General features: G+C 37.6%; 1 protein-coding gene and 1 long non-coding RNA gene across 4 annotated transcripts in view; one reads left to right on the forward strand and one right to left on the reverse strand.

Moving 5' to 3' along the window:
• Positions 1–25,835, reverse strand: part of MINDY3 (MINDY lysine 48 deubiquitinase 3) — a 93,489-nt gene that overhangs the window by 41,122 nt on the left and 26,532 nt on the right. For all 3 annotated transcript variants that reach the window (XM_067704032.1, XM_067704014.1, XM_067704022.1), the window contains 2 exons: positions 15,261–15,331; positions 10,051–10,131 (listed from right to left, as the gene is read on the reverse strand). In XM_067704032.1, the coding sequence (XP_067560133.1) occupies positions 10,051–10,131; positions 15,261–15,331 (152 nt within the window). The remainder of the gene's footprint in view (positions 1–10,050; positions 10,132–15,260; positions 15,332–25,835) is intronic.
• On the forward strand, positions 432–25,195 carry LOC137205911 (uncharacterized). Its single transcript, XR_010934354.1, has 2 exons — positions 432–8,322; positions 24,026–25,195. It is a non-coding gene; the product is annotated as an uncharacterized lncRNA (long non-coding RNA).

Genomic DNA, 25,835 nt, shown 5'->3' on the forward strand with positions numbered 1-25,835 from the left:
TAGTCTGAAGTCTGGGAGCCTGATTCCTCCAGCTCCATTTTTCTTTCTCAAGATTGCTTTGGCTGGTTGGGATCTTTTGTTTCTCCATACAAATTGTGAAACTTATTGTTCTAGTTCTGTGAAAAATGCCATTGGTAGTTTGACAGGGATTGGACTGAATCTGTAGATTGCTTTGGGTAGTATAGTCATTTTCACAATGTTGATTCTTCCAACCAAGATAACAGTATATCTCTCCATCTGTTAGTATCATCTTTAATTTCTTTCATCAGTGTCTTATAGTTTTCTGCATACAGGTCTCTGGTCCCCTGGGTAGGTTTGTTCCTAGGTATTTTATTCTTTTTATTGCAGTGGTAAGTGGGAGTGTTTCCTTAATTTGTCTTTCAGATTTTTCATCATTACTGTATAGGAAAGCAAGAGATTTCTGTGCATTAATTTTGTATCCTGCTACTTTACCAAATTCATTGATTAGCTCTAGTAGTTTTCTGGTAGCATCTTTAGGATTCTCTATGTGTAGTATCATCTCATTTGCAAACAGTGACAATTTTACTTCTTCTTTTCCGATTTGGATTCCTTTATCTTCTCTTATTGCCATGGCTAAAATTTCCAAAACTTTGGTGAATAATAGTGGTGAGGGCTGGCAACCTTGTCTTGTTCCTGATGTTAGAGGAAATGGTTTCAGTTTTTCACCACTGAGAACGATGTTGGCTGTGGGTTTGTCACATATGGCCTTTATTATGTCGAGGTAGTTTCCCTGTATGCCTACTTTCTGGAGAGTTTTTTTAATCAAAATTGCTGCTGAATTTTGTCGAAAGCTTTTTCTGCATTTATTGAGATGATCATATGGTTTTTCTCCTTCAGTTTGTTAATATGGTGTATCACATTGATTGATTTGCATATATTGAAGAATCCTTGCATTCCTGGGATAAGCCCCACTTGATCATGGTGTATGATTGTTTGGATTAATGTGCTGTTGGATTCTGTTTGCTAGTATTTTGTGGAGGATTTTTGCATGTATATTCATCACTGATATTGGCCTGTAGTTTTCTTTCTTTGTGACATCTTTGGTTTCGGTAACAGGGTGACAGTGGCCTCGTAGAGTGAGTTTGGGAGTGTTCCTCCCTCTGCTATATTTTGGAAGAGTTTGAGAAGGATAGGTGTTAGTTCTTCTCTAAATGTTTGATAGAATTTGCCTGTGAAGCCCTCTGGTCCTCAGCTTTTGTTTGTTGGAAGATTTTTAATTACAGTCTCAATTTCAGTGCTTGTGATTGGTCTGTTTATATTTTCTATTTCTTCCTGGTTCAGTCTTGGAAGATTGTGCTTTCCTAAGAATTAGTCCATTTCTTCCAGGTCGTCCATTTTATTGGCATATAGTTGCCTGTAGTAATCTTTCATGATCCTTTGTATTTCTGCATTGTCAGTTGTTACTTCTCCTTTTTCATTTCTAATTCTGTTGATTTGAGTCTTCCTTTTTATCCTGATGAGTCTGGCTAATGGTTTATCAATTTTGTTTATCTTCTCAATGAAACAGCTGTTAGTTTTAGTGATCTTTGCTATTGTTTCCTTCATTTATTTTTCATTTATTTCTGATCTGATCTTTATGATTTCTTTCCTTCTGCTAATTTTGGGTTTTTTTTTCTTTCTTTCTTTCTCTTAATGCTTTAGGTGAATGGTTAGGTTGTTTATTTGAGATTTTCTTGTTTCTTGACGTAGGACTGTATTGCTATAGACTTCCTCTTAGAACTGCTTTTGCTGCATCCCATAAGTTTTGGGTGGTTGTGTTTTCATTGTCATTTGTCTCTAGGTATATTCTGATTTCCTCTTTGATTTCCTCAGTGATCTCTTGGTTATTTAGTAGCATATTGTTTAGCCACCATGTGTTTGTAGTTTTTACAGTTTTTTTCTTGTAATTGATACCTAGTCTCACAGCATTGTGGTCGGAAAAGATACTTAATATGATTTCAATATTCTTAAATTTACCAAGGCTTGATTTGTGACCCAAATATGATCTATCCTGGAGAATGTTCCATGAGCACTTGAGAAGAAAGTGTCTTCTGTTGTTTTTGGATGGAATGTCCTATAAATATCAATTAAGTCCATCTTGTTTAATGTATCATTAAAAGCTTGTGTTTCCTTATTTTCATTTTGGATGATCTGTCCATTGGTGAAAGTGCAGTGTTAAAGTCCCCTACTATGACTGTGTTACTGTCGATTTCCCCTTTTATGGCTGTTAGCATTTGCCTTATGTATTGAGGTGCTCCTATGTTGGGTGCATAAATATTTACAATTGTTATATCTTCTTCTTGGATTGATCCCTTGATCATTATGTAGTGTCCTTCTTTGTCTCTTCTAATAGTCTTTATTTTAAAGTCTATTTTGTCTGATAGGAGAATTGCTACTCCAGCTTTCTTTTGATTTCCATTTGCATGGAATATCTTTTTCCATCCCCTCACTTTCAGTCTGTATGTGTCCCTAGGTCTGAAGTGGGTCTCTTGTAGACAGCAGATATATGGGTCTTATTTTTGTATCCATTCAGCCAGTCTATGTCTTTTGGTTGGAGCATTTAATCCACTTACATTTAAGGTAGTTATTGATATATATGTTCCTATTACCATTTTCTTAATTGTTCTGGGTTTGTTATTGCAGGTCTTTTCCTTCTCTTGTGGTTTCCTGCCTAAAGAAGTTCCTTTAGCATGTTTTGTAAAGCTGGTTTGGTGGTGCTGAATTCTCTTAGCTTTTGCTTCGCTGTAAAGGTTTTAATTTCTCCTTCGAATCTGAATGAGATCCTTGCTGGGTAGAGTAATCTTGGTTGTAGGTTTTTCCCTTTCATCACTTTAAATATGTCCTGCCACTCCCTTCTGGCTTGCAGAGTTTCTGCTGAAAGATTAGCTGTTAACCTTATATGGATTCCCCTGTATGTTATTTGTTGTTTTTCCCTTGCTGCTTTTAATATTTTTTCTTTGTATTTAATTTTTGTGATTAATATGCGTCTTGGCGTATTTCTCCTTGGATTTATCCTGTGTGGGACTCTCTGCGCTTCCTAGCCTTGATTGACTATTTCCTTTCCCATATTAGGGAAGTTTTCAATAATCTCTTCAAATATTTTCTCAGTCCCTTTATTTTTCTCTTCTTTTTCTGGGATCCCTATAATTTGAATGTTGGTGCATTTAATGTTTTCCCAGAGGTCTCTCAGACTGTCCTCGATTCTTTTCATTCTTTTTTCTCTATTCTTCTCTGTGGTATTATTTCCACTATTTTATCTTCCAGGTCACTTATCTGTTCTTCTGCCTCAGTTATTCTGCTATTGATTTCTTCTAGAGAATTCTTAATTTCATTTATTATGTTATTCATCATTGTTTGTTTGCTCTTTAGGTCTTCTAGGTCCTTGTTAAACATTTCTCATATTTTCTCCATTCTATTTCCAAGATTTTGGATCATCTTTACTATCATTACTCTGAATTCTTTTTCAGGTAGACTGCCTATTCCCTCTTCATTTGTTTGGTCTGGTGGGTTTTTACCTTGTTCCTTCATCTGCTGTGTGTTTCTCTGCCTTCTCATTTTGCTTAACTTACTGTGTTTAGGGTCTCCTTTTTGCAGGTTCGTAGTTCCCATTGTTTTTGGTGTCTGCCCCCAGTGGGTAAGGTTGGTTCAATGGGTTGTGTAGGCTTCCTGGTGGAGGGGACTGGTGCCCGTGTTCTGGTAGATGAGGATGGATCTTGTCTTTCTGGTGGGCAGGACTGCATCCAGTGGTGTGTTTTGAGGTGTCTATGTCCTTATTATGATTTTAGGCAGCCTCTCTGCTAATGGGTGGGGTTGTGTTCCTGTCTTTCAGTTGTTTGGCATAGGGTGCCCAGCACTATAGCTTGCTGGTCGTTGAATGGAGCTGAGTCTTAGTGTTGAGATGGAGATCTCTGGGAGAGCTTTTGCCGTTTGATATTACATGGAGCTGGGAGGTCACTGATGGACCAATGTCCTGAACTCGGCTCTCCCACCTCAGAGCCACAGGCCTGACACCCGGCCGGAGCATGAAGAGCCTGTCAGCCACATGGCAGGGATCAGCTCCACGGACTGCAGGGGCCTTCAGGGGCACCCAGGCGCCGGGGGGGACCATCCTCCCACAGCAGCTTCTAGGGTAGGGCCCGTGTCAGACCACCGGGATCTACTGAATTCTTGTAATCAAAGACAACTTGGTACACTTACGTCCCCTTTTCCCCCTTTATGAAGTACTAACATGCTTATATCACAATGTGAAATAAATCTTCGGTGTTTTCTGCTAATTTATTTCTTTAACAGCAATCTATAGAGCATGAACACTGTGCCTGACACTGTTCTTGGTGTTAGGAAACAGAAACAAAACAGACCAAAATCCTGCTGTCATAAAGCTTACTAGTGAGGCAGGTAATACATAAAACAAATAAGTAAGATATATAGCATGTGCCTAGTAACCAGGATTTATTAAAACCTTACATTTCAATAAAAAGACAAACAACCTAATTCAAAAATAGACAAGGGACCTGAATAGACAATTCTCCAAAGAAGATATACAAATGGCCAAAAAGCACATAAAAAGATGATGAACATCATCAGTCATGAGGAAAATGTAAATCAAACCACAAAGACCACTTAGCTGCAACTAAGAGTCCACATGCTGCAAGTAAGAAGTCTACATGCTGCAACTAAGAGCCCGCAGGCTGCAACAACACCCAGTGTGGCCAAAATAAATAAATAATATTTTTAAAAAAAATCTATTTTTGAGGGAATTCCCTGGTGGTACAGTGGTCGGGACTCCTCACTTTCACTGCCAATGGTGTGGGCTCAATCCCTGGACAGGGAACCAAAATCCCGCAAGCTGCGTGGTGCGGCACGGCCCCCTGCCAAAAATAAATCTATTCTCGAGAATGAGCGGGAGAGAGAATCTTAATGAAAAGGGGGAAAGGATGGGGTTGAGCTTTTAGAAAAGGTGACTAGAGAAGGCCTCACTAAGGAGGTGACACTTGAATGCTGACCTGAAGGTAGGAAGGAATCCTTTATACAGACATCTGATGCAAGATCCTAAAGGGAAGAGCAGGGGCAGAGGGCTTGCCTCACTTTTGAGGCAGAGGGAAGGCCACCGTGGCCAAGCAAGACAGGAGGGGAGAGTAGTAGGAAATGAGATTAGAGAGCAACAGGGAATCTGATTAGCAAAGGAAGGGCCTAGGGGGTCATTCTAAGGACTTTGGCTTTTACTCTTAGTGAAAAGGGACGTGAAGTGACTTACATGTTAATGGGCTCCTTTTAGTCCTGAATTGAGAAGCTACTACAGACCCATGAAGGGCAACAGCATGGTCTAGTCATCAGTTAGGAAGCTAGAGCAACGATGGAGTAAAGAGAATTCTCCGATTTGTCTTTCAATTCTTTCAGTAAGTTTTCAGTTTCTCTTTCGTCCTTCAAATATTCTGTCCTTATCGCCTCCATAGTTTCATGGATATAATAACTTCTCTTATGGTTTTTGGTTTTTTGAAGTTTTTCTTTGATGCCTTCACTGTCTCTAATCTTTTCGGTTCCTTTTTCCTTATTTGCTCTTATTTCTGTTTTTCTTTTTCTTTTTTTTTGGCCAAGCCGCTTGGCTTGCAGTATCTTAGTTCCCCAATCAGGGACTGAACCCGTGCCCCCTGCAGTGAGAGCGTGGAGTTCTAACCACTGGAATGCCAGGGAAGTCCTTGATTTCTGTTTTTCACGTTAGCATTCCTCAAATATCTGATGATCCTTGGTGGTCTGCTAATATGTGGAAAAACTAAAAAGCACTGTCTGTGTGGGCAGGACTTGGAAACCTCACTGTGAGATTATTTGGTTGGGCCGTTTCATTGCAGTATCTTGACCTGGTCAATTTGGCCAAAGAAAAATAAATTGCTCTAATCACGAGTGGGTACATTCAACAAGTGAAAAGCTGCTGAGATCTAATCATTAAAAACACACATCTCATGAGGCTTCTCACCCCTCGTCTATCCGAGCCACTCTATCACGAAGTCCTGTCAGCTTAACTCAGGTATACATCTCTCAAATTTATATACAGTTGATCCTTGAACAATGCAGGGGTTGGGGTGCTGACCCTCACTCAGCACCACCGAAAACTCACATTTAACTTATAATCGGTCCTATGTATCCATGGTTCCTCTGTATCCGTGGTTCCGCATCCACGGATTCAACCACCTGGGGATCCAACCAACGGGGAAGTGTGTAGGATTTACTATGGAAAAATAATCCATGTGTAAGTGGACCCGCTCAGTTCAAACCTGGTGTTGTTCAAGCTGTACTTCTATCCATCTCTATCATCATTCCCCTGGACCAAACTACACTTTGCTCACCAGGAAGACTACGGGAGTCTTGTTCACCTACTCCTAGGATATCCTTCAGTGTCTGTCTTCCACAATTGGCCAGAGTGATCTTTACAAAGTGCATTTTTAGTCCTGTTCCCTTCCTTCATATCTCCCCCCCAAACTACTCCCACCGATTTTTAAAGTCTAGTGGCGGTCCTTACTCTTAGAAGAGAGTCGCATGGGCTGCCTACCTTTGCAGCCTCCTCCTGCCCCCGGCCCCGCCCCCAGTTCTCAGCGCTCCTGCTCTCCTCTCCGTTGTTCACATCACAGTCCTTTCTTCTATGGCTGTTTGCTTGCTCCAACTGTTTCTTTAAGTAGGGAATGCTCTTTTTTCCCTCTCCCTGTAGTTTCATCTTACTGATGCCTCAGGGCTCAGTTTCAACATCAATTCCTCAAGGAGAGGTTCCTAATCTTCCTTAAAGCTTTACAGACCTGTGCTTTGTTAGCATCCATCACAGATGTAATTTTATAAGTGTGACTCTTTGATTAATGCCTCCCCCATTAAAATGCACACTTCCATAAAAACAGGTGCCTAATCCTTTCCCTTACCATGTATTCACAGCACCCTGCATAATATCAGGCACATATTATACGCCCTGTAAATATCTGACAAATGGGTATATACGTGAAGGCAGAGAACTGCAACTATTACCACCTCCAGTGTGTAAGTCACATGAAGAAGGTGACTGCTTTTCAAAGGCATTTTACAATGCCAAATTACAGACTGCCTTGAAAACTGTGACCTTAAAACATGCTTTTTTACTTCATCGTAATCAGGACAAAGAAATCAGCACACAAAATACATTTCCAGACAAACACACACACTAGTTTTACAGAAAAAGATATAAACATTCACATTAAGGTCTGGGGCAGGTGGGGGGCCGGGAACAAAACTCTGTTGTTCATTTCAGGCCAAGAACATAAAGTGAACCTACCTACCAGAAACAAAGAAACCAAAAATCAAACAGAATAACAAAAACAAAGCCATAGCTAAAATTACTTGTGCAAATACATAAATATCCAAGAAAGAATGACCAAATAATGGATCTTGTTGTAACATAAAGAAAAGCAAAATTGACAGTATTTTCTATATGATAAAGACTATATAAATACTGCTTCATTTAAAAAAACTTAAAATTGGACCTAGTAAATGCTACCAAGTATCATCAATGTTATTTACCATTTACATGTTCTTCCAGCTTTAGAATACTTTATTTCAAAGGGAAAATTTTTTTACCTGTAACTCTATAAAGATAACATGTTCAAGCAATCCAAATTCAACTGTGCTAAAATTCACGGAAAAGGAAGTACCCGTGCTTTTAAGAAGCTTCAGAGTGAGTCATGAGGACATATTTTTAGAAGATATAAACGTCACTGGAACCCAACTGTAGGAAATTCGTGCAAAGGCTTTATTCATTAAACTAATGAATTTCTCTACAGTATGTGCCAGTCTATATACCAGATGGGGAAAACACAAAGGTAAGTATCAAAACAATCAGTACAAAATTTAAGAGTTCTAAAAGAGAGATAAGGTATTTGGAATACCTGGTCTTTATGATTTATAACAGTAGAAGAACCTGAAATCTTAACGTAAGCTTTTCTATAATTACTTTATGTGTGTGTGCACTTTCCTATCAGGATTATTAGCAGCTTCAAGGATGCAAATACATGAAGACAGATTTAAAAACCCTGACTGACATCCACGGTGTACGCTGAGTGTGTTTTGTCAGGTCCACAACTGGTGTGGCAGGGTTTTTAAAGTTTTCCTATGTACTTCATGGCTCAATTCCACTTTTCAATGCAGTGGCTGGGGCCTACGGATAAGAAGATGAATGAGAGAGTCCGTGCCCCACTGCTGACCACGGGCCATGCAAAGAAAGGCGCGGGTAGTAGCAACGGTGCATCATGTGATAAATGCAACAGCACAATGGACCCACTGCTATGGGAACAACAAAGAATACCAGAACAGGTAGGTAAGGAGTGTCTACTCCATAGAAAGGTGGGTATCATTCACTCCCATGACTCTCTCAACATACCTAACATTTCGATGTTTGAAAACAAAATGTCTGCATATTTACATAGCGCAAGTGACACTGTTCCTTCTATTAACCTCCCGTGAAACCTCTTCTGCTGTTTTGACAACAAAATCATTTCTTAAATATCAATCATAAAATTTAAGGTTTAAAATATTTTTATCTTAGTATCTTTTATATTTGACACATATAGTTTGATACAATTTATTAGTTTTCCTAATGTTAAAGAATAGGGTTGGTGATAAAAATAATAATTGGCTTGAAAATACATTTCTGTATGTGAATTGGAATTGATTTCCTTTTCTGGAAATTTATAACACTTGACACTAAAATGAGTCAAATGATGAAATCCTCACAGGCAGGAATTAGTTGTTTAGGTTCTGTAGTTTACATTCGCTTTTAACTTCTTCCTCTCTACTTCAGGAGGAAAATATATAGCAAAAGCCGTCAGACGAAATGTAACAAATCAGTATGGTCTGTACTCTTACGGTTGCATTTTATAGCTTTCCCTGTTTAAGGAAAGGTAAGTATGTTTCTTTCACTAAATCCACTAGCTGGATGTTTGCCAGCACAATAAAAGTGAACACAGTAATAAATAATGAAATAGATCCACAAAACTTAGCACTGTCAGTTCAGTCTTTGGTACAATTTATACAATTCATACTTCTTACAGAAACAAATAAAGTACTTTAACAAGTACAAGCTGAAAAAGCACGTTGAGTAATCAGGAAAGTGCAACAGAATTAAGAAACATCAAAAATATAATTATATATTTTCTTCCTTTAGTCCAACATCTAGCAACTCTATGTAGGCATACCAGAAATGTTTAATAAATGTAGAATAATGAAAACGGCAATGATGATGATGACAACAGCTAAGATATACTGGGCATTTAACTTGTACTAGGTACTGCTAATTGTTTAATATTTAAGCCTGACAACAATCCTAAGAGCGAGGCACTATTATTAAACCCTATTTTAAAGACATGGGAGAAGAGGCTGAGCCATGTTAGGAAGCGGCATGGTTGGGATTCTAACGAAGGCTGTCTGACTTCAAGGCTCTTAACCACTCAATTGTGGAAAAAGAAATATTATAAAGGCTGGGATTTGGCAGCAGTTTTGTTGCAAGAACTTTATAACAAACATATTCAAATGTATTTAATCTAGTTCAATATTGTAATATTGTATCTACTAAAACTGTAGGAAATATTCCATCCTGAAAGAGCAACTGACTTGTATACCACTGAACTATTAATAGATTTTAAAATGCTTTTTCCTAGATGTTATAAATAAAACTATTTTATATCACGTAAGTTAGATTCTTATCCTCTCTGCAAAAGAGTAAACCAAAACATTTAATTTCAATTATTTTCACCATAACACAAGTGATTTCTGAAAAAAATCAAGAGCCAAAGTTCTAAAGTTGGAAAAGATAAAGAAATTATACGTAAATCACGACTGATTTTACTGAAATGATTCCAAAACCAAAGCAGTACAACAGTACGCCCTTTAGTATTAACTTTTTAGATTTTGAAACAATCCACTTCACAGTGGGAATACACTGAAGTCTGTACAAAGATCCAAACTAAACATGGACTTATATTACTTGTTTGCCTGATGTCATACTTACAAAAAAAAAAAAAAAAAATCCTGCAATAAGCATACCTTGGCAAAAAATACGGTGAGGTGAGTTTCACTGCCAACAATCCAAATAGGGAATTTTGGAGATTTCAAGTAAGAACCAACCTAGAACAAATGTAGCAAAATAAATAAACAAATGAAAATTTTATACTGCCTGTTAAATATCTGCCAACGAATATCTGAAGCATAACTGAAGTGTCTAATTCATATTGAAAGGGAATAATGGATTGTGCCAGAAAGCCTTACCCATAATGGTCAAATGCTAAGTGTAAAAAAGGAATGTTATAAAGACTGTCAGGGCTAAGTTTTTACTACACCTTTTCACTAGAAGAATAATACAGATTTAACACAGCTAAAAAGAATTAGTTTAGCTCTAAGAATCATTCTCAGGTTTCACTAAAGATCCTAGATAAAATGACCACTTCTAGAAATTCAGCTTGGTACCTCAAACCCTAAAACTATAACCTTGACAACAATTATCAGGAAAATAATTATAAATTAACAAGTGAGTAGATATATGAATAAATAAGGGGAAAAACCTTAAGAATATTCTGTCTTCAAAGAACCTGGGGCAACACAGTAATCTCTCTAAAGCAAAACACACACTCCCAAACATTTAAGAATATAAAAGAATCCTGTCATTTGATTCTTCATGGTAGGAAGTAAATTCAAAGTTTTACAGTATTAAGTCTCTTTAAAATATGTAAGAAGTTATACTTTATAGCCTGCCTTCGAGGTTATATATTTAATATAAAAATGACAGTACCCCAAATTTGAGAGTATCATTTTTTTGTGCGTGACCGAGAAAAAAAAGCTTAAAATTCAACAGACTTGTGAACTCGGATCACGTTCACATGAATCACCCACACTCTTAGATGGACAAAGACTCTGACAACTAGCCTTACCAATCACATGTGCTGAATTTTCTTTTCTCACACAGACTCCCTAGAACTGGAAAATTCCAGGTGGCTGCTCGCAGCAGTCAGGGCCAACCATTCGCCCCTAAGCAGCCAAAAGCCCTGCTCTGGTGCCCGGCTTTCAACCACCCTTTGGAACTGACTGCTATCATTAGGAGGGAAATGGGAAAGAGGCGGGTACTCTTTTGTATTCGGGGATCGTAAAGCTAGTATCTTTGACCTAGGAGGACAGGGAGGGATGAGCGGATGTGCTAACAGCAGTGGTGAACCAGCAGCAGAGGAGGAAGGATGGTTTGAGGACAAGAGAAAAGTGTTAACAGCACAAGGACAAAGAAACAGGAAAAGCTCTGGTCACAGTTCAGAGTGAAGGGATTTTAGAGGTGTTCAGTGCAAGGCCTTCCACTTTACATAAGGAAGCTGCGAACTCCACAGGACCCGTGCTTCGCCGGAATTCAGACAGCTAACTAGTACAGAGCTGGGGTCAAAGCTCAGGTTTTATAATTCCTCATGTGGCAGCTTTCTATTACATCACGCTGCCTCTTGCAGTGAAAAGTTCAGGTGCTGTTTAACTTCTCCTTTAGAAAAAGTGTGTGTGTGTATATATGTGTGTGCGTTTAAGGTAGAAGTAAAACATGAGGATAAAATTACAAACAGTGGGATCAAAGGGTAAATGAGTGCTGAGCTCACGAAGTGTTTGTAATAAGAAAAATAAATAAAAGAAGGCATAAATGGAGCAACCACTTTGGAAAACAGTTTGACAGTTCCTCCAAAAGCTACGTATATAACTACCATATGACCAAGTAATTTCACTCCTGGGTATACACTCAAGACAAATAAAAACATGCTCACTAAAGACTTATATATTAATGTTCATAGCAGTATTATGCGTGATAGTCAAAAATCAGAAACAAGCCAAATGTCCATCCACTGATAAATAGAAAAATGAAACTGATATAAACTGATATATCACACAATAGAATATTATTTGGTCATACAAAGGAATGAAGTACTAATACATGTTAAAACATGAATGAAGACTGAGAACATTATGCTAAGTGAAAGAAGCCAGACACTAAAGGCCACATACTGTAGGATTCCATTTAAATGAAATGTCCAAAACAGGCAAAACTGCAGAGACAGAAAGTTGCCAGGGGCTGGGGAGGAACGAGGAGGTGACAGCTAAAGGGTTTAGAGCAGGAGTCCCCAACCTTTTTGGCCGGTTACGTGGAAGACAATTTTTCCATGGACCGGGGTTGCAGGGGAGTGGGGGGAATGGGGGCGGGGGCGGATGGCTCAGGCGGTAATGCGAGCAATGGGGAGCAGTGGGGAGTGGCAGATGAAGCTTCGCTCGCTTGCTCACTCGCCCGCCGCTTACTTCCTGCTGTGAGGCCTGGGGTTTGGGGACCCCTGGTTTAGAGGATCTTTTTGGAGAGAGGAAAACATATTGGTATTAGATAGTGGTCATAATGGCACAGCCCTATGAATATACGAAAAACCACTCAATAGCACACTTTAAAATGGTGAATTTTATGCATGAGTTATGTATGAGTTTTTTAAAAGGTGCACAGCCAAAAGCACTGAGTCACCTTTTATCTCACGTGCGAGTATGCGCACGCACGCATACAGGGGCAGGAGAGGGAAAGAGAGAGAGAGACACCTAGAGAGCCCGTGAGAGAGACTGTTTCATTTGTCTTAATGAACACATATGAGCAAAATTATATGAAAATGTTAATTTCAATTCTAAAGGGCAATTTGCTGCACTATCAAAGAACAGGGAGATGTTCAGATTCACAAAACTAATACAAACACAATTATTCCCTTAACGCCATTTCTCTAAATGTTTGATGATAAGTGAATGTATATATATTTTCAGAAGGATATCTACAGTTATATACAGATGAGCACCAGAGTGTAAGAGAGAGTGTTTTTTGGTTTTTGTTTTGTTTCTTTAATGCTGTCTTAACTCAGCTTTGAGGCCCTGACTGGGGGCTGGTCAATTCCCTTAAAAAAGACAGCTCATTAAGTCCAAACCCCAGACACCTGACATGTCTCCTCACCCCAGGCCACTCTGCATGGCCCTAATCGCTCTGGAGTCAGGCCCCAGACAACAAGGGACAACTCCCAAGCCCAGAGCTCACCCAAACTATTCAAACCAGCCAGGTCACAGGGAGCCCAGGCAACCCAGCTAACTCCATCCCAATTTCCACACGTAAGCTGCTCCCTAGGGCTGCAGCCTGCTGTTGCCTTGTCCCCAGGTATAATTCTCTTCTTGGCCCTGCCTGGTAGCATTCTCTTGTTTGGAGCTGTAGGTCACAGAGTTCTGCCTTTCATCTATCTGAGTATCAGTGTGCTGTATCCCACCATTAAAAATATCTTTAAACCTAGAAAACACCATAGTTACCGCTAGAACACTAGAGCAGTAACACTAGGTTGGCACTAGAGCAATAATACTGGAGTAACAGGAGAATATACAGCAGCTAATGACTTCCCACTAAGATCTTGGGGATAAAACAGACATTCCTCTGTTCTATCTAACAGTTAAAGAAAAGCAAATGCACATATTTAGAAAATTACAATTCTGGTGAAATTGTCTGCTCATTCATTCAATAAATATTGACTGAGCATCTAATATGTACCCAGAAAGACAATGTGCCTGCCTTCAAGGAGTTCATATTCCATTAGGGACAACAGAAAAACAAATTCAAGATTAAAAAAAAGATAACTAAATCAATAAAAAAGATCACTGCAAAGTGATTATTCCTATGAAATAATGTGAAAGAGTCACTGAGGGAATGGTCCAGGAAAGGGTCTCTGAGGCACAGTGTGAAGTAGAGTCTGAAGGAGAGAGTGAGCCATCCATTTAAGAGCTGGAGTATTCCACGCAGAAATGAAGGAAGTACGAAGGCTCACCAGGTAGGAAAGGGCCTGGCGTGTACGAAAAACTGACAGGAGACCAGCGTGGCTGGAGCACAGCAATGGAGAGAGTGCAACGCAACTCTGGAAGGACAGACAGAATCCAGACCATCAGGGCCTTAAGGCCACAGGGTGAAGATTTCAAAATATATCATCTTCACACCCTATCTGTCTGCAAAACACACACCACAGTTTTTAGAAAACAGCTTCACTGACGTATCTTTGACATAAAAAATTGTATGTATTTAAGGTGTACAACTTGATACCTGGATATATGTACACACCGTAAAAAGATCACCACAATCAAGCTAAGTAACATATCCACCGCTTCTGTGTGGTCACCATTTTTTACGTGCACACACACTTTTAGGAATATGAGCGTCTGCGGGTGTGCTGGGGAGGAGACGCAGTTTGATTCTCCAGTCGCTAGGCTGCCTCAGAATAGCTTTACCTTGTGTAATTAAAGTCACTGAAAATATAAGAGTTGCTACTGTTTGACAGTACAATTACTACTAATGAATAAGGGCAGGATGACACCTATTTGATTATCATATCCTTGTCACCCCTGTCCAAGTGTTGTCATGAAAGAGGAATGCTGTCTGGTAAAAAAGAAAGGGAGGGGAGGAAGGGAAGGAAGGAAGAAAGGAAAAAAGAAAGAAAGGCACTGTTATTGTTACTAAAAATAATCAACCACTGCTATGGAACCACCATTCTAAAATGGAAAAGAATATGAGAGCTACTTCCTTCTTTCCCCCAAATCAGAACATCTTATTAAGCGCAAATCATTAACGATTTAAACTCCATTTAAAACTATTTGGAATATCCAATAGTTATTTCAGAATGTGCAGGAAAGCTATGAAATATATATCAAAAAATGAGAGTTTCACGGCAGTTCCTAATTCCAGCACATGTGTTAAAGAGTTTAATGCTGTGAAGTGCTTGGATTTTGCTTTTTAGTGTGAAATCAGTTTTCAGATGAAAAAGACAAGTTAGAATCTCAGGCATTTAGCAGATTCTTTTTCTTTGCCTGATAAAGTATTATCAATTTTTTCAGCAAAGCATACTGTTAGTGAGGCACAAACAGGGCATTCTGTCCCCTCAGTTTCCCCAAAACTGTATTTATATTCGATAACGGATATCTGTTTTTATAAATTATTTCATGCTGGGTTCTGCCCCCGACCCTCAAAAAGGAACAAGCCTCAAAAAATAAGGAGACTCAGCATGATCAGCCAGCTTAACTCCATCCTCGATAAGCCTGTCAGTTCAGGAAGGGTGGCCAGAAAAGAACTGAGAGTACACACTGTCTGTAGTAAGCTAAAATATGTTGTCCCACGAGAAAAATGCTCTCTCCAACAGTGGACGTGTGAATAAAAACCATTCAAAGTATCTTAAAAATCAACTTACCTTACAGTATCTTAATGCTTCCATCAGTGTTAAGAATCCTACAGCTGCTTGTTCATGTATACCAAGAAGTTCTGCAACAAAAAAGTTAGCACTGCATTAGCATATAAATCTGAAAAGCACTTCAATGTAAATATATATGTAAACATACATATATATACTCTACACCAGAACTTTTACTTTTACCCAAAACTATACTTTAAAGCTCAGCATATATTTATTGTTAGGAGTGCACATCAAGTCATCGTGACACTACTACTCATTATAAAATACCATTAAATTAGGTAGTGGGTAATGTGATCCTTCAGATGTACATTAAATGTATTTATAAAACTTTATATTCAATGTTAACTTTTGATGGACATTTGATACCATTCCTCTCTCCCATAAACAAACACAAGCAGCATGCTTAAGACTGGGGAAATAAGGATGAATAGAACACAGTAACTGCTTTACAAAGGCTAAGAGCTTATCAAAGGAGGCAGATGAAAAACTTGTGCTCTCTGTTTATATGAACACACACATCTTATAGTTGTATTAAAGCATCTGCTTACTGTGTTAGGGAAGGCGTACACAAGTGGTAACATCTGAATTGAATCTTGTAGCATATGTAGGAATTTTCCAGGCCAAGAAGAGGATAAGAAGAAAATTCAAAGCAGAGGAAATGGTAAAGAACTATGATAAATCAATGTATCTAAGGGGTGAAGAATTTGTCAAAGCTTCCTTAAAGGTTTCTAGACTGGGGAACTTGATAAATGGTGATTAACTAAGGGAAAGAATTAAGAAGAAGTAGGTTCTAAAGGGGCGTGAAGAGAGAATATGAGTTTGGTTTTAGACAAGCTAGGATTGAGGCGCCATTAGGACTTCTAGCTAGAGATGGATACAAAACTAGAAGTAAGGCTCAGGAACACGGAAGAGAAATTAGGGTTGGATGTAAAGTCTGGGGAATCACCTGCATAGAGATGAGAGTTGACATCATGGAAATGGGTAAGAAAGAATAGAAAAAGCACAGAAAATGAAAAGACAGATTATTCCACATCAGAGATGTAACTGTGATGGTAATAAAGTCTTTTCAGACTACAGCGTTCAGCTGAAGTACATCAGGTACCACTGTAATAGTAATTTGGGTCCACACATATTTCTAAAAAGCATGTTTTTTTCTGGTTAAAAATTATGTCCACTGTAAACACAATGTATATATAACTCTACATCCTTTTTACCATCTGGTTGTATATCATCCATTTTCCTATTAGGATATTATGTTTTTCTTATCAATTAATGTAATAATATCAACGTATTTGCTTTTGTTGTAAATAGTTTACTGTGTGTCCTGAAGTACAACATCCAGATGGTATAAACCAGGAACTTGTTGCTTAAGCTTTACGCTTTGTAAATTCAAAATTAATAGAAGGCACGTATACATAGAGTTTGTATTTTTTCACAAACTTCTTACAGGCAGAGAAGACATAGTGATAGTTCCCAAATTTTGGTTATGATCCTTAGGGATGCCTAAGTCCCTTTTAGAGACTACATGAAACCGAAATGATTTACATGAAAAGACGTTAATTGTCTTTTTCACTCTTACTCTCTCATGAGTGTATAGTGGGGTTTTCCAGAGGCTAACTGATACGTTATTTCCCAACAGATTGAATCTATAAACAGATATGAGAATCCAGCTGTCTGCTAATAAACTAGACATTAAAGAGACTTGCAAAATTTTAAAGCAATGTCACTCTTCTTAGGAAATTTTTTTCTTATTTGGGAAGATAGTTTAATTAAAAATATTTATATTTAAAGTAATTTTAAAATGAATACATCTTTTAAAATTTCTCAGTCTTAATTTTTAACAAAAAACCCAGTGATTATTATTTTCCTATAAACCAAATAAGCGAGAGCTTTTTGGGATCCTCACTATATTTAATAGTGTAAAGGTCATGAGACCAAAAATTCTGAGAATTGTTGAATTACAGCCTTCAAAGGAAAAAGAGCAGCCCGAACAGGCAGCGATGGTCCTCCACAGCCTTTCGAATTTTTTCCTCCTCTTCCTTCCAAAATGTAAGCAGCACTAAATGTTTTCAAGTTCAAAGAATACATGTTAAGAAACATTTTCACACTTCAATTTCTAAAATCAGTTATCACCACCTAGTGTTACAACTTGATACTACATCATCTATTTCCTTAGAATTGTAAACAAATGTCTAGAATAGTATATTTATAATATCATGCTACTAAATATAGCAAATTAGCTGTTCATAATTCTTCAATAATGAATTGTTCAGATTAGGTCAGTAATCACATGTTTAGGTATGTTGTTTCAATGGTAGCTTTTTAAAAATGTGTTAACTCCTATTTCCTTAAACAGGACATGTACTTATAATTTTTATCTTCTTTTGATAGCTGAAGTGCATCATTAAGAATATTTATTGTACAAAGTTGTAATTATAGTGAGGATACACTACCCTCATATTAAAACTTAAAGAATTTAGTTATAAGAGACTTCATAAGTCTCAAAGAAGTCTGCTTACATTTGCAGAAAATTCTAATAATTAAGTCATTACATTTCAGAATTTTCTGTCTAACTTCGTTTTCTTAGCCTAGCATTTAAGACTAATCATGGTGATTGTCTACCAACCTTTCCATTCAGTCAGTGGCACTGTACCTAAATGCAGAGTTTTGTATTCCTGAGTTTGCTTTTCTATAGCCTTCTCCTCCACTCCCAACTATCACTTCTCACTACTGTCAGGGTGTCTACAGAAGTCCTTCTTGGGCCTTTCAAACTTGACGCTGACTTGGAAAGCAGATAACTGCACTACATTTATTTAACAAACATGCTCTGGGTGCCGAGTATGAAAAAGAACAATGCTAAGCACAGTGCAGGAATACAAAGGTACCACTGGGAATATGAAGATGAAGAAGCAAAGAGCCTCTCTGCAAACCATGTATCTGATGAGGGGTTAATATCCACAATATATAAGGAACTCCTACAACTCAGCTGCAAAAGACCAAATAACCCAGAAAGCAAAACAAGACGCCAAAACAAAAAAATCTGGGCAAAGGACTTAGACATTTCTCTAAAGAATACATAAAATGGCCAACGGTATATGGAAAGATGCTGAACATCACTGATCATCAGAGAGGTGCAAACTGAAACCACCATGTTAGGCTAACCATTCTCAAGAACACAAAAGATAAATGCCGGGGAGGGTGTGTAGAATCTGAATCCTTGTACACTGTTGGTGGGGATCTAAAATGGAAAACAGGATGGAGGTTCCTCAAAAAAATTAAAAATAGAACCACCATATGATCCAACAGTTCCACTTCGGTGTATTTAGTCCAAAAGAATGAAATCAGGATCTCAAAGAGATATCTGCATTCCCATGCTCACTGCAGCGCTGTTCACAATAGCTGAGAAACTGAAACAACCTAAGTGTCTAGCAACAAATGAATGGATACAGAAACTGTGCAATATCCATACAATGGAATATTACTCAGGCTTACAAAAGAAGGGAATCTTATTATATGTGCACATGTATGAACCTCGAGGACCTTATGCTAAGCGACATATGCCAGTCACAGAAGGAGAAATACTGCATGATTCCACTTAAACGAGGTTTCTAAAATAGTCAAACTCCTAGAAGCCGAGAGTACAAGGGTGGTTTTGCCAGGAGCTGGGAGGAGGAGATGGGGTGGGGAACTGCTGTTCCACAGACAGAGACTTTCCGTGATGTAAGACGAATAAGTCGTAAAGATCTGCTACACAATCTTGTACCTACAGTTAATACCAAACTTAAAAATTCGTTACAGGATAGATCTCACGTTAAATGTTCTTACTACAGTTAAAAAAATTCAACCCCTCCGCCCCCTCCAAAAAAACCAAAGTAGAATGTGGTAAGTGCCATGAGGGCAAAGTGCTCAGAGGCAGGATGGATGACCTGCAGCTGTGGGAGTCAGGGAGTGCCCCGGGGAAGGGAGGGCACACGAAGTGCGAGCTGAAGGACTGGACAGGCACAGACGCGAGGGATACAGGTCTTCAGGCACAGGGAGCGGCATGAACAAAGAAATGAAAGCAAGTAGCGTGATTCTGTTCAAGCACAGGTTCGTGATGGCTGAAAACTTAAGCTGGGGTGAGATTATGTAGGGTCCTTGCGTAAGTAAGGTAAAGAATCTATAGTTAAAAATATGGAGGAAAAAAGAAAAAAAGGACTTGAAGGATGTTAGAATACCTAAAGCAAAAAGCAATACAATACAGAAAAAGGCTTGGTTGTCTCACTTATAGGTAAAGGTACATGCCATCTGAGCCATAAACTTTGTGAAATCTATTTTTGAAGTGAGGAGCTTTTTAAAACCCCCTTATTAGCTGTCTGTCGAATTGCTGAGAAGTCAGGTTGCTAGAGAATTGGTGTCTAGCCAGGGTTGCCAGATCTAGCAAATAAAAACAAAGATGCCCAGTTAAATATAAATTTCAGATACAAAATATAATTTTTCAGTATAAGTATATTCCAAATACTGAACGGGACATACTTACACTAAAAATGATTGTTTATTTGAAATCCAAATTTAAATGGGAGTCCTGCATTTTGTCTGGCAACTTAGTTCCAGCTAACTTAATATATTTTTACAACTAATAGAATTTGGAGAAAAGGAGCACTTCTGACCTTTCCTCACATAAATTCTGATAAACCAAATACCTTTCAAATTTGTATAGCACCTGGCCACTAACTGCAATTCACATTAACTACTTAAAAATATGAAAATTTCAAAATGATCTTAATCTTCAGAGTTTAGATTCTCGTACTGTCTATGTATCTTGAGTCTATCAGCTTTCAATTAACTATGCCTGGAAGGACTGCCATAGTGATTTATATCAAAAGAAAAAAGAAACGAAGAATGTGGGTTTCTGATTTATAAGACCTGACTCTATTTCTATCCCATAAAATGAAGAAAACATTAAAATAAAAATAATCATCAAATAAACATACGAAAGCAATAAATGTACAATACATACAAAAAGAGAGGGTACGCAAACGCTATGGGATTCGTTTATGAAAGAAAGGAGGCCATGGGAAGACTGATCTATGGGAAAATAAAATCAAAGAAAACCTCAGCTCAAAATACAGGCAACAGTAAAAATGAAGATATCTGGCAGGTTAATAGGGGCCACACCACAAAAGGATTTTAAGACCCTGCTAAGAAGTTTGGATTTTATTTTAAGTGCATGGGGAAGCCAGCTATTGAATGGTTTTAAGTGAGAGAATATCATGATCTGATTTACTGTTTAAAATACCAGGCTAGTTACTGCGAAGGACTGAGGCGTGGGCAAGAATGAATTCAGTGATTAGTTCTATTGCAGTTTTATTTGTACTCTATGGCAGAAGCAAAAGCTAGTTTTAATAACTGAGGTAGAATAACGTACATGAATTCAAGAACTATATGATCAAAAATATATACTTTCATTTAAAGATATAAAAAACTATCTAGATGGGAAGACCTAATATTGTAAAGATGTCACTTCTCTAAAATAATACACAAATTTACTGTAAGCTCAAGCAAAATGTTTAGAGGTTTCTTAAAACTAGAAATTAAAAAGCTGGAAAAGCATTTAATTGGAATAGATAGTATGGAAAAGACCATGATAAATTTGAAAAAGTAAAATATTAGGGAACGTGCTAATAAATACCAAAGTATATTATATAACTATGTAACAGTGTAGTTTTGGCATAAGAACTCACAAATAGATTAGTGGAATAGAAGACTCCAAAAAATGACTCATACCTATGGGAAAATCTGTTATTTGATAAAGCAGGTGTTTCATATCTGTGGAGAACTGACTGGAATTAGGAAATTCTTTGGGAAAAAGTAAAAAGGTAGATCCCTACTTCATACCACTCATAAATAAATAACCAGATGGATTAACGAGCTGAACATTAAAAGAAAAATAACATCTACAAAAGCATTTGAAGAAAATACTAGAGAGTATTAGTTTTAATCTTGGGTAGGAGAAACATAAAACAGATACAAGGAAAAAATTTAAAAACAAACGCCATAACAGAAGAGATCAAATGATTTAATCTCATAAAAATGAAAAGCTTTGGTATATAAAAGATACCAGTGGCAAAGTTAAAGGAGACAGAAAAGGCTGAGAGAAAATATTTGCAACACAGATTTAACACACAAAGAACGAAGCATTTATAAAGCATCCCTAGAAATTGTAAATAAAAGAAAATAAATAACCTCTCCCCAAAAAATGCCAAAAAATAGAAAGAGACAATTCCCAGAAGAAACACTGAAAGTTGAGAAACATTATGAAAAGATGGTCAACTGCAGCCTCACTAGGAATCAGAGAAACATGAATCAAAACAAGCTACCAGGTGTCAATAAACTGATGGACAAAATATTAAAGATGGAGAGCTCTGAGTGTTGGCCAGTATGCAGAAAAACAGGAACTCTCCTACATGCTGGAAGCATAAGTTTATACTTCTCTAGTTGGTAAAGCAAATTTTAGAAGGTAATTTGGCATTATCTATCAAAGTTTAACAGGTGTTCCTTAAAAGGTTAAATAAACACAGAATTATCATATGACCCAGGATTTTCACTCCTGGGAATATGCTAAAGAAAAATAAAAACATATTCTCACAAACATTTGTACATAAATGTTCCTAACCACATTACTCATCACAACCAAGTGGAAACAAGCCAAATGTCCATCAACTGATGAACGAAAAAAGAAAACGTGGTATAAAGCATACAATGAAATATTGTTCAATAAAATGGAGTGAAGTGCTGGTACATGCTAAAACATGGATGAACCTTGAAAACATTATGCTAAGTGAAATAAGCTGGTACGGAAGACCAGATATTAAAGACATGATTCTGTTACCAGAAATGTCCAGAACAGGCAAACCTACAGAGACAGGAAGCAGATTAATGGCTGCTAAGGGTTTTGGGGAAGTGACTGCTAATGGGTTCAAGGGGTATTGCGGAGATGATACAAACATTCTAAAATTGACGTGGTGATAGCTGCACAACTCTTAAGAACATAACTAAAACCAGTGACTTGTACATTTTAAATGGGAGATGTGTAAGGTATGTGAATTACATCTCAATAAATCCACTTAGTTAAAAAAAAAAAAAAACAAAAAACCCAGAAGCCTAAATTTTGTTAACATACGTTCTGCTTTTAGGAATCTATCCTACAGGAATACTTGAATTTGAACAGAGAGATATATACAAAAACGTTCACTGCAGAATTGTTTGTAACAGCCAAAAATGGTAGTACCATCTAAACGTTCATAAAAAATAAACTAGGGGCAAAAGACAAACTGGGGAAAAAATGTTTACTACATATATGACAGATCAAGCATTGATATCCTGTATAAATAAATGTGAGAAAACTGCCCATTTATCTTTCATTGAAACTTCTTGGCCTTTCCTGGACAAACACGTAATGTCCATTTTCTTTCCCACTGCCAGATTGATGATTATTGCTAGGAAAAAGCCTAATTATAAGCTTTACTGGTTAGATTCACTCTAAATAATTCTATGTAACCTCATGTCAGCTCTTAATTCTGATTGCACATTTAAAAACTTCTTTCATAATCCATCTTTATATTCCTTCTTACAGCAGTTGATTCAAACTCTTTCTCTCCTTTATATGCCTCTAACTTTCTGTCCACTCATTCTCAGCAACTTCGAACTCTCAAGAGTTCTCCCAATTCAAATCTTGCATATTTCAAAATGCCTTTTTCTTTTCTCAACACATTCTTTCTTCCTGTTTTAGAAGAACTGTGCATCTTTCCAAGGTCACTGTTACTCTTGACTCCATTTACTATCTCTCCTATTAAAAGCAGTTCCCTTTCTAACAAACAATTTAGGTGACTTCTATCCCTTAAAACTATACCTGTGTATACCATCTCTTGGCCTTATTTTGACCAGGCAGTGAACTCCTGTTTCCATCCTTTCACCAGCAAAATTTCCTTGCTTACACTGCTAAAATATTTACTCCCTATGATATGGCTTCTATCTCAATTGCTCTTTTAATTGCTAAATTCATAGCTTCCCCCTAGCCCTCATTCGCCTTGATTGAGGGATACAGCACAGCTCATTCACTAACTCTGTGTCATGGACAAAAATCTTTGGATTAAATTTTCAATCTCAGCTTCCCCCCATAAATGAGGCAAATAACTACCTCTCAGGGCTACTGTGAAACTTAATAAAATAAACTTCTTCCACATCATCCTACATATTTATTTTCACACTGAAGACTCTGTTAACTATAGTTTAAGAGGCTGTATATCATGATGATTAAGTATGCTGGTTGCAGGGAACCAGACTACTGTGGTTGTCTGCTGTTTACTAAACTGTATGGATGAAGCAAGATACTTAATTCGGTGCCTTACTTTCCTTTATTCTATGACCTTCAAAGAGTAGTTATAAGAACGAAGTGAGAAAATGGAAAAAAAAGAGACAGTCATTAAATACTAAGAACAGAGCTTGGCGTTGTTAAGATAATATGTGTCACTGCTGCATAATGGGCGTTCTTAACAATCGTCAACAGTTGTAACTACTCTTCAAAGAAAATGAAATAGTTGAGGAAAAGGATTGTTTTCTGTCACCAACACATACACAGTGACTTAAAGCTGACTTCCCATGATGTTTCTTTCTCGTGTTCATTTATTCATAAACTTTATTTGAAAACCTACTGGTTATTTGTACCTTACCCTCATCTGTCTAATTCATAGCTGAATTCTACAAATTCTACTTTCCTGTAGGCTCTTTCACAGAGGAAGAGTGGTCCAGGAGGAGAATGTACTACGGGGGACTGAGTGCAGGCCTTGGCTATGGTCAAAAGCTGTGTATGCCTGCCGTTGGACACTGGGCGGATTACTAAATTATCTGAGCCTCAGTTTTCTTACCTGTATATATTGAGGTTGAGAAGATACATATTCAAAACATACTGCTTAGCACAAAGTACCTAAATCCTAGTGGCTCTGTTTCTCTTCCTCTGCCATGCCTATTTCATCTCGTTACCTCCCAGCTGCCTTGACTATGTGCTATAGCTTTCGACTTGTCATCCCATCCCATTCCAATGCATTCTACAAGCTGACAGATTAGTGTTCTTATCTTGTGTCTTACGTTATTGCTCTGTTTAAATATCTTCAATGACTCTCTTCGTAACGTCTGCCAGCTAATGTTTAAACTTCTTCAAATCAAGATCCTCTGGGTTCTTACCCAGCCCTACGTTTCCGATCTTCCCTCCCACTGTCTCCTTCACAGAAGCCAATTCTCTTGTCTCCTCAAACCTGGCTGCACATTAAACTCATCTAGGGGTAATTTTAAAATGATCCATGTCCAGACCCCACTACCTAGAAATTCTGATTTGTTTATTTATTCTCAGCTGGGGCCTGGGCACTGACTCACTCTTAGGCACCTAAGTGACAACACAGGGTCGGGATTAAGATACACTGCTCTAATCAGACTCATCTGTCTCCCTGTTCCTAGAGACACAACCTATATTTTTCCCTCTCTCTCATTCCACGTGGCCCCATTAAAAGGGTAACTCTTACTTTATGGCTCTCCACCTATCCCAAAGGTTTTCTCCTTCCCCTGAATTGTATAACACTTTATTTCAACATGCTTCGTTTTACCTCGCATTATAGTTATTTGTGTGCATGTTCCTGTTTTCCTCTTTTGAGGGAAAGCCAAGTTCTTCCCATGGGCCAGCTGAGGCATTTTAGAAATTTAATCTTAGTCTTTACAATCTAACAACCCTTTGAGGAAGATATACCTCCCTATTAGCCAAGAGAAGTAAAGCAGCTCGCCTAAAGATTTATAAAACTAGTAACTCTTTAATTATAATTTTTCTTTGTATATTACATATATCACAACCTCCTCCCATGTTGTCAGACAGAAAAGTATCTAATAAATGCTGAATGAATGTATGGATTTTTATTTTAAGTTTGGTGACTGAAATCAGATTCAACCTTAAGTCAACATTCCTAACGATTAAGGGAAAATGCAAGAAATATACCCTGCCTATTTTCTTTTCCAAGATAATTATTTCAAAGTTATTGCTTAGTTTTGATATTTAAACTATACTTTTAAAAAAATCCACAGCAAGACAACAGCTTTGAAAGCTAATATTTCAAGAAACAGAAAAGGATGAATTAGTACACATCAAGAACCTAAACTGGAATAATTGACCAATATCCTGTAAAGGAAGTACACAGCATGAAGAATAGCCTTTAACCAGCAGGATTAAATACTTTCAGCTATCAATCAGAATGAGGGCTCAAGAATAGGATGGGCGATGGGCTCAATTACCAAAAAAAAAAAAAAAAAAAAAAAAAAAACAATAGAGCAAGATAACCTGGCTACTTTTTCTGTCAGTGAATTTTACCAGAAATCACCTAAATTAGGTTCTAATTCTAACCTCATCACTCAGATAATTTTGCAAATATTATCTAACGTAGGAAAGAAGGGTAGCTCTTAAATTTCTTAAACAGTAAAATGAAGGGCTGGATTGTGTTATGGTGCTTTTTAATTTTGAAATTCATTAATTTTTACTGATTTTTTTCCCTT

This window comes from Pseudorca crassidens, chromosome 1 (assembly GCF_039906515.1).
Source record: "Pseudorca crassidens isolate mPseCra1 chromosome 1, mPseCra1.hap1, whole genome shotgun sequence".
NCBI lineage: Eukaryota > Metazoa > Chordata > Mammalia > Artiodactyla > Delphinidae > Pseudorca > Pseudorca crassidens.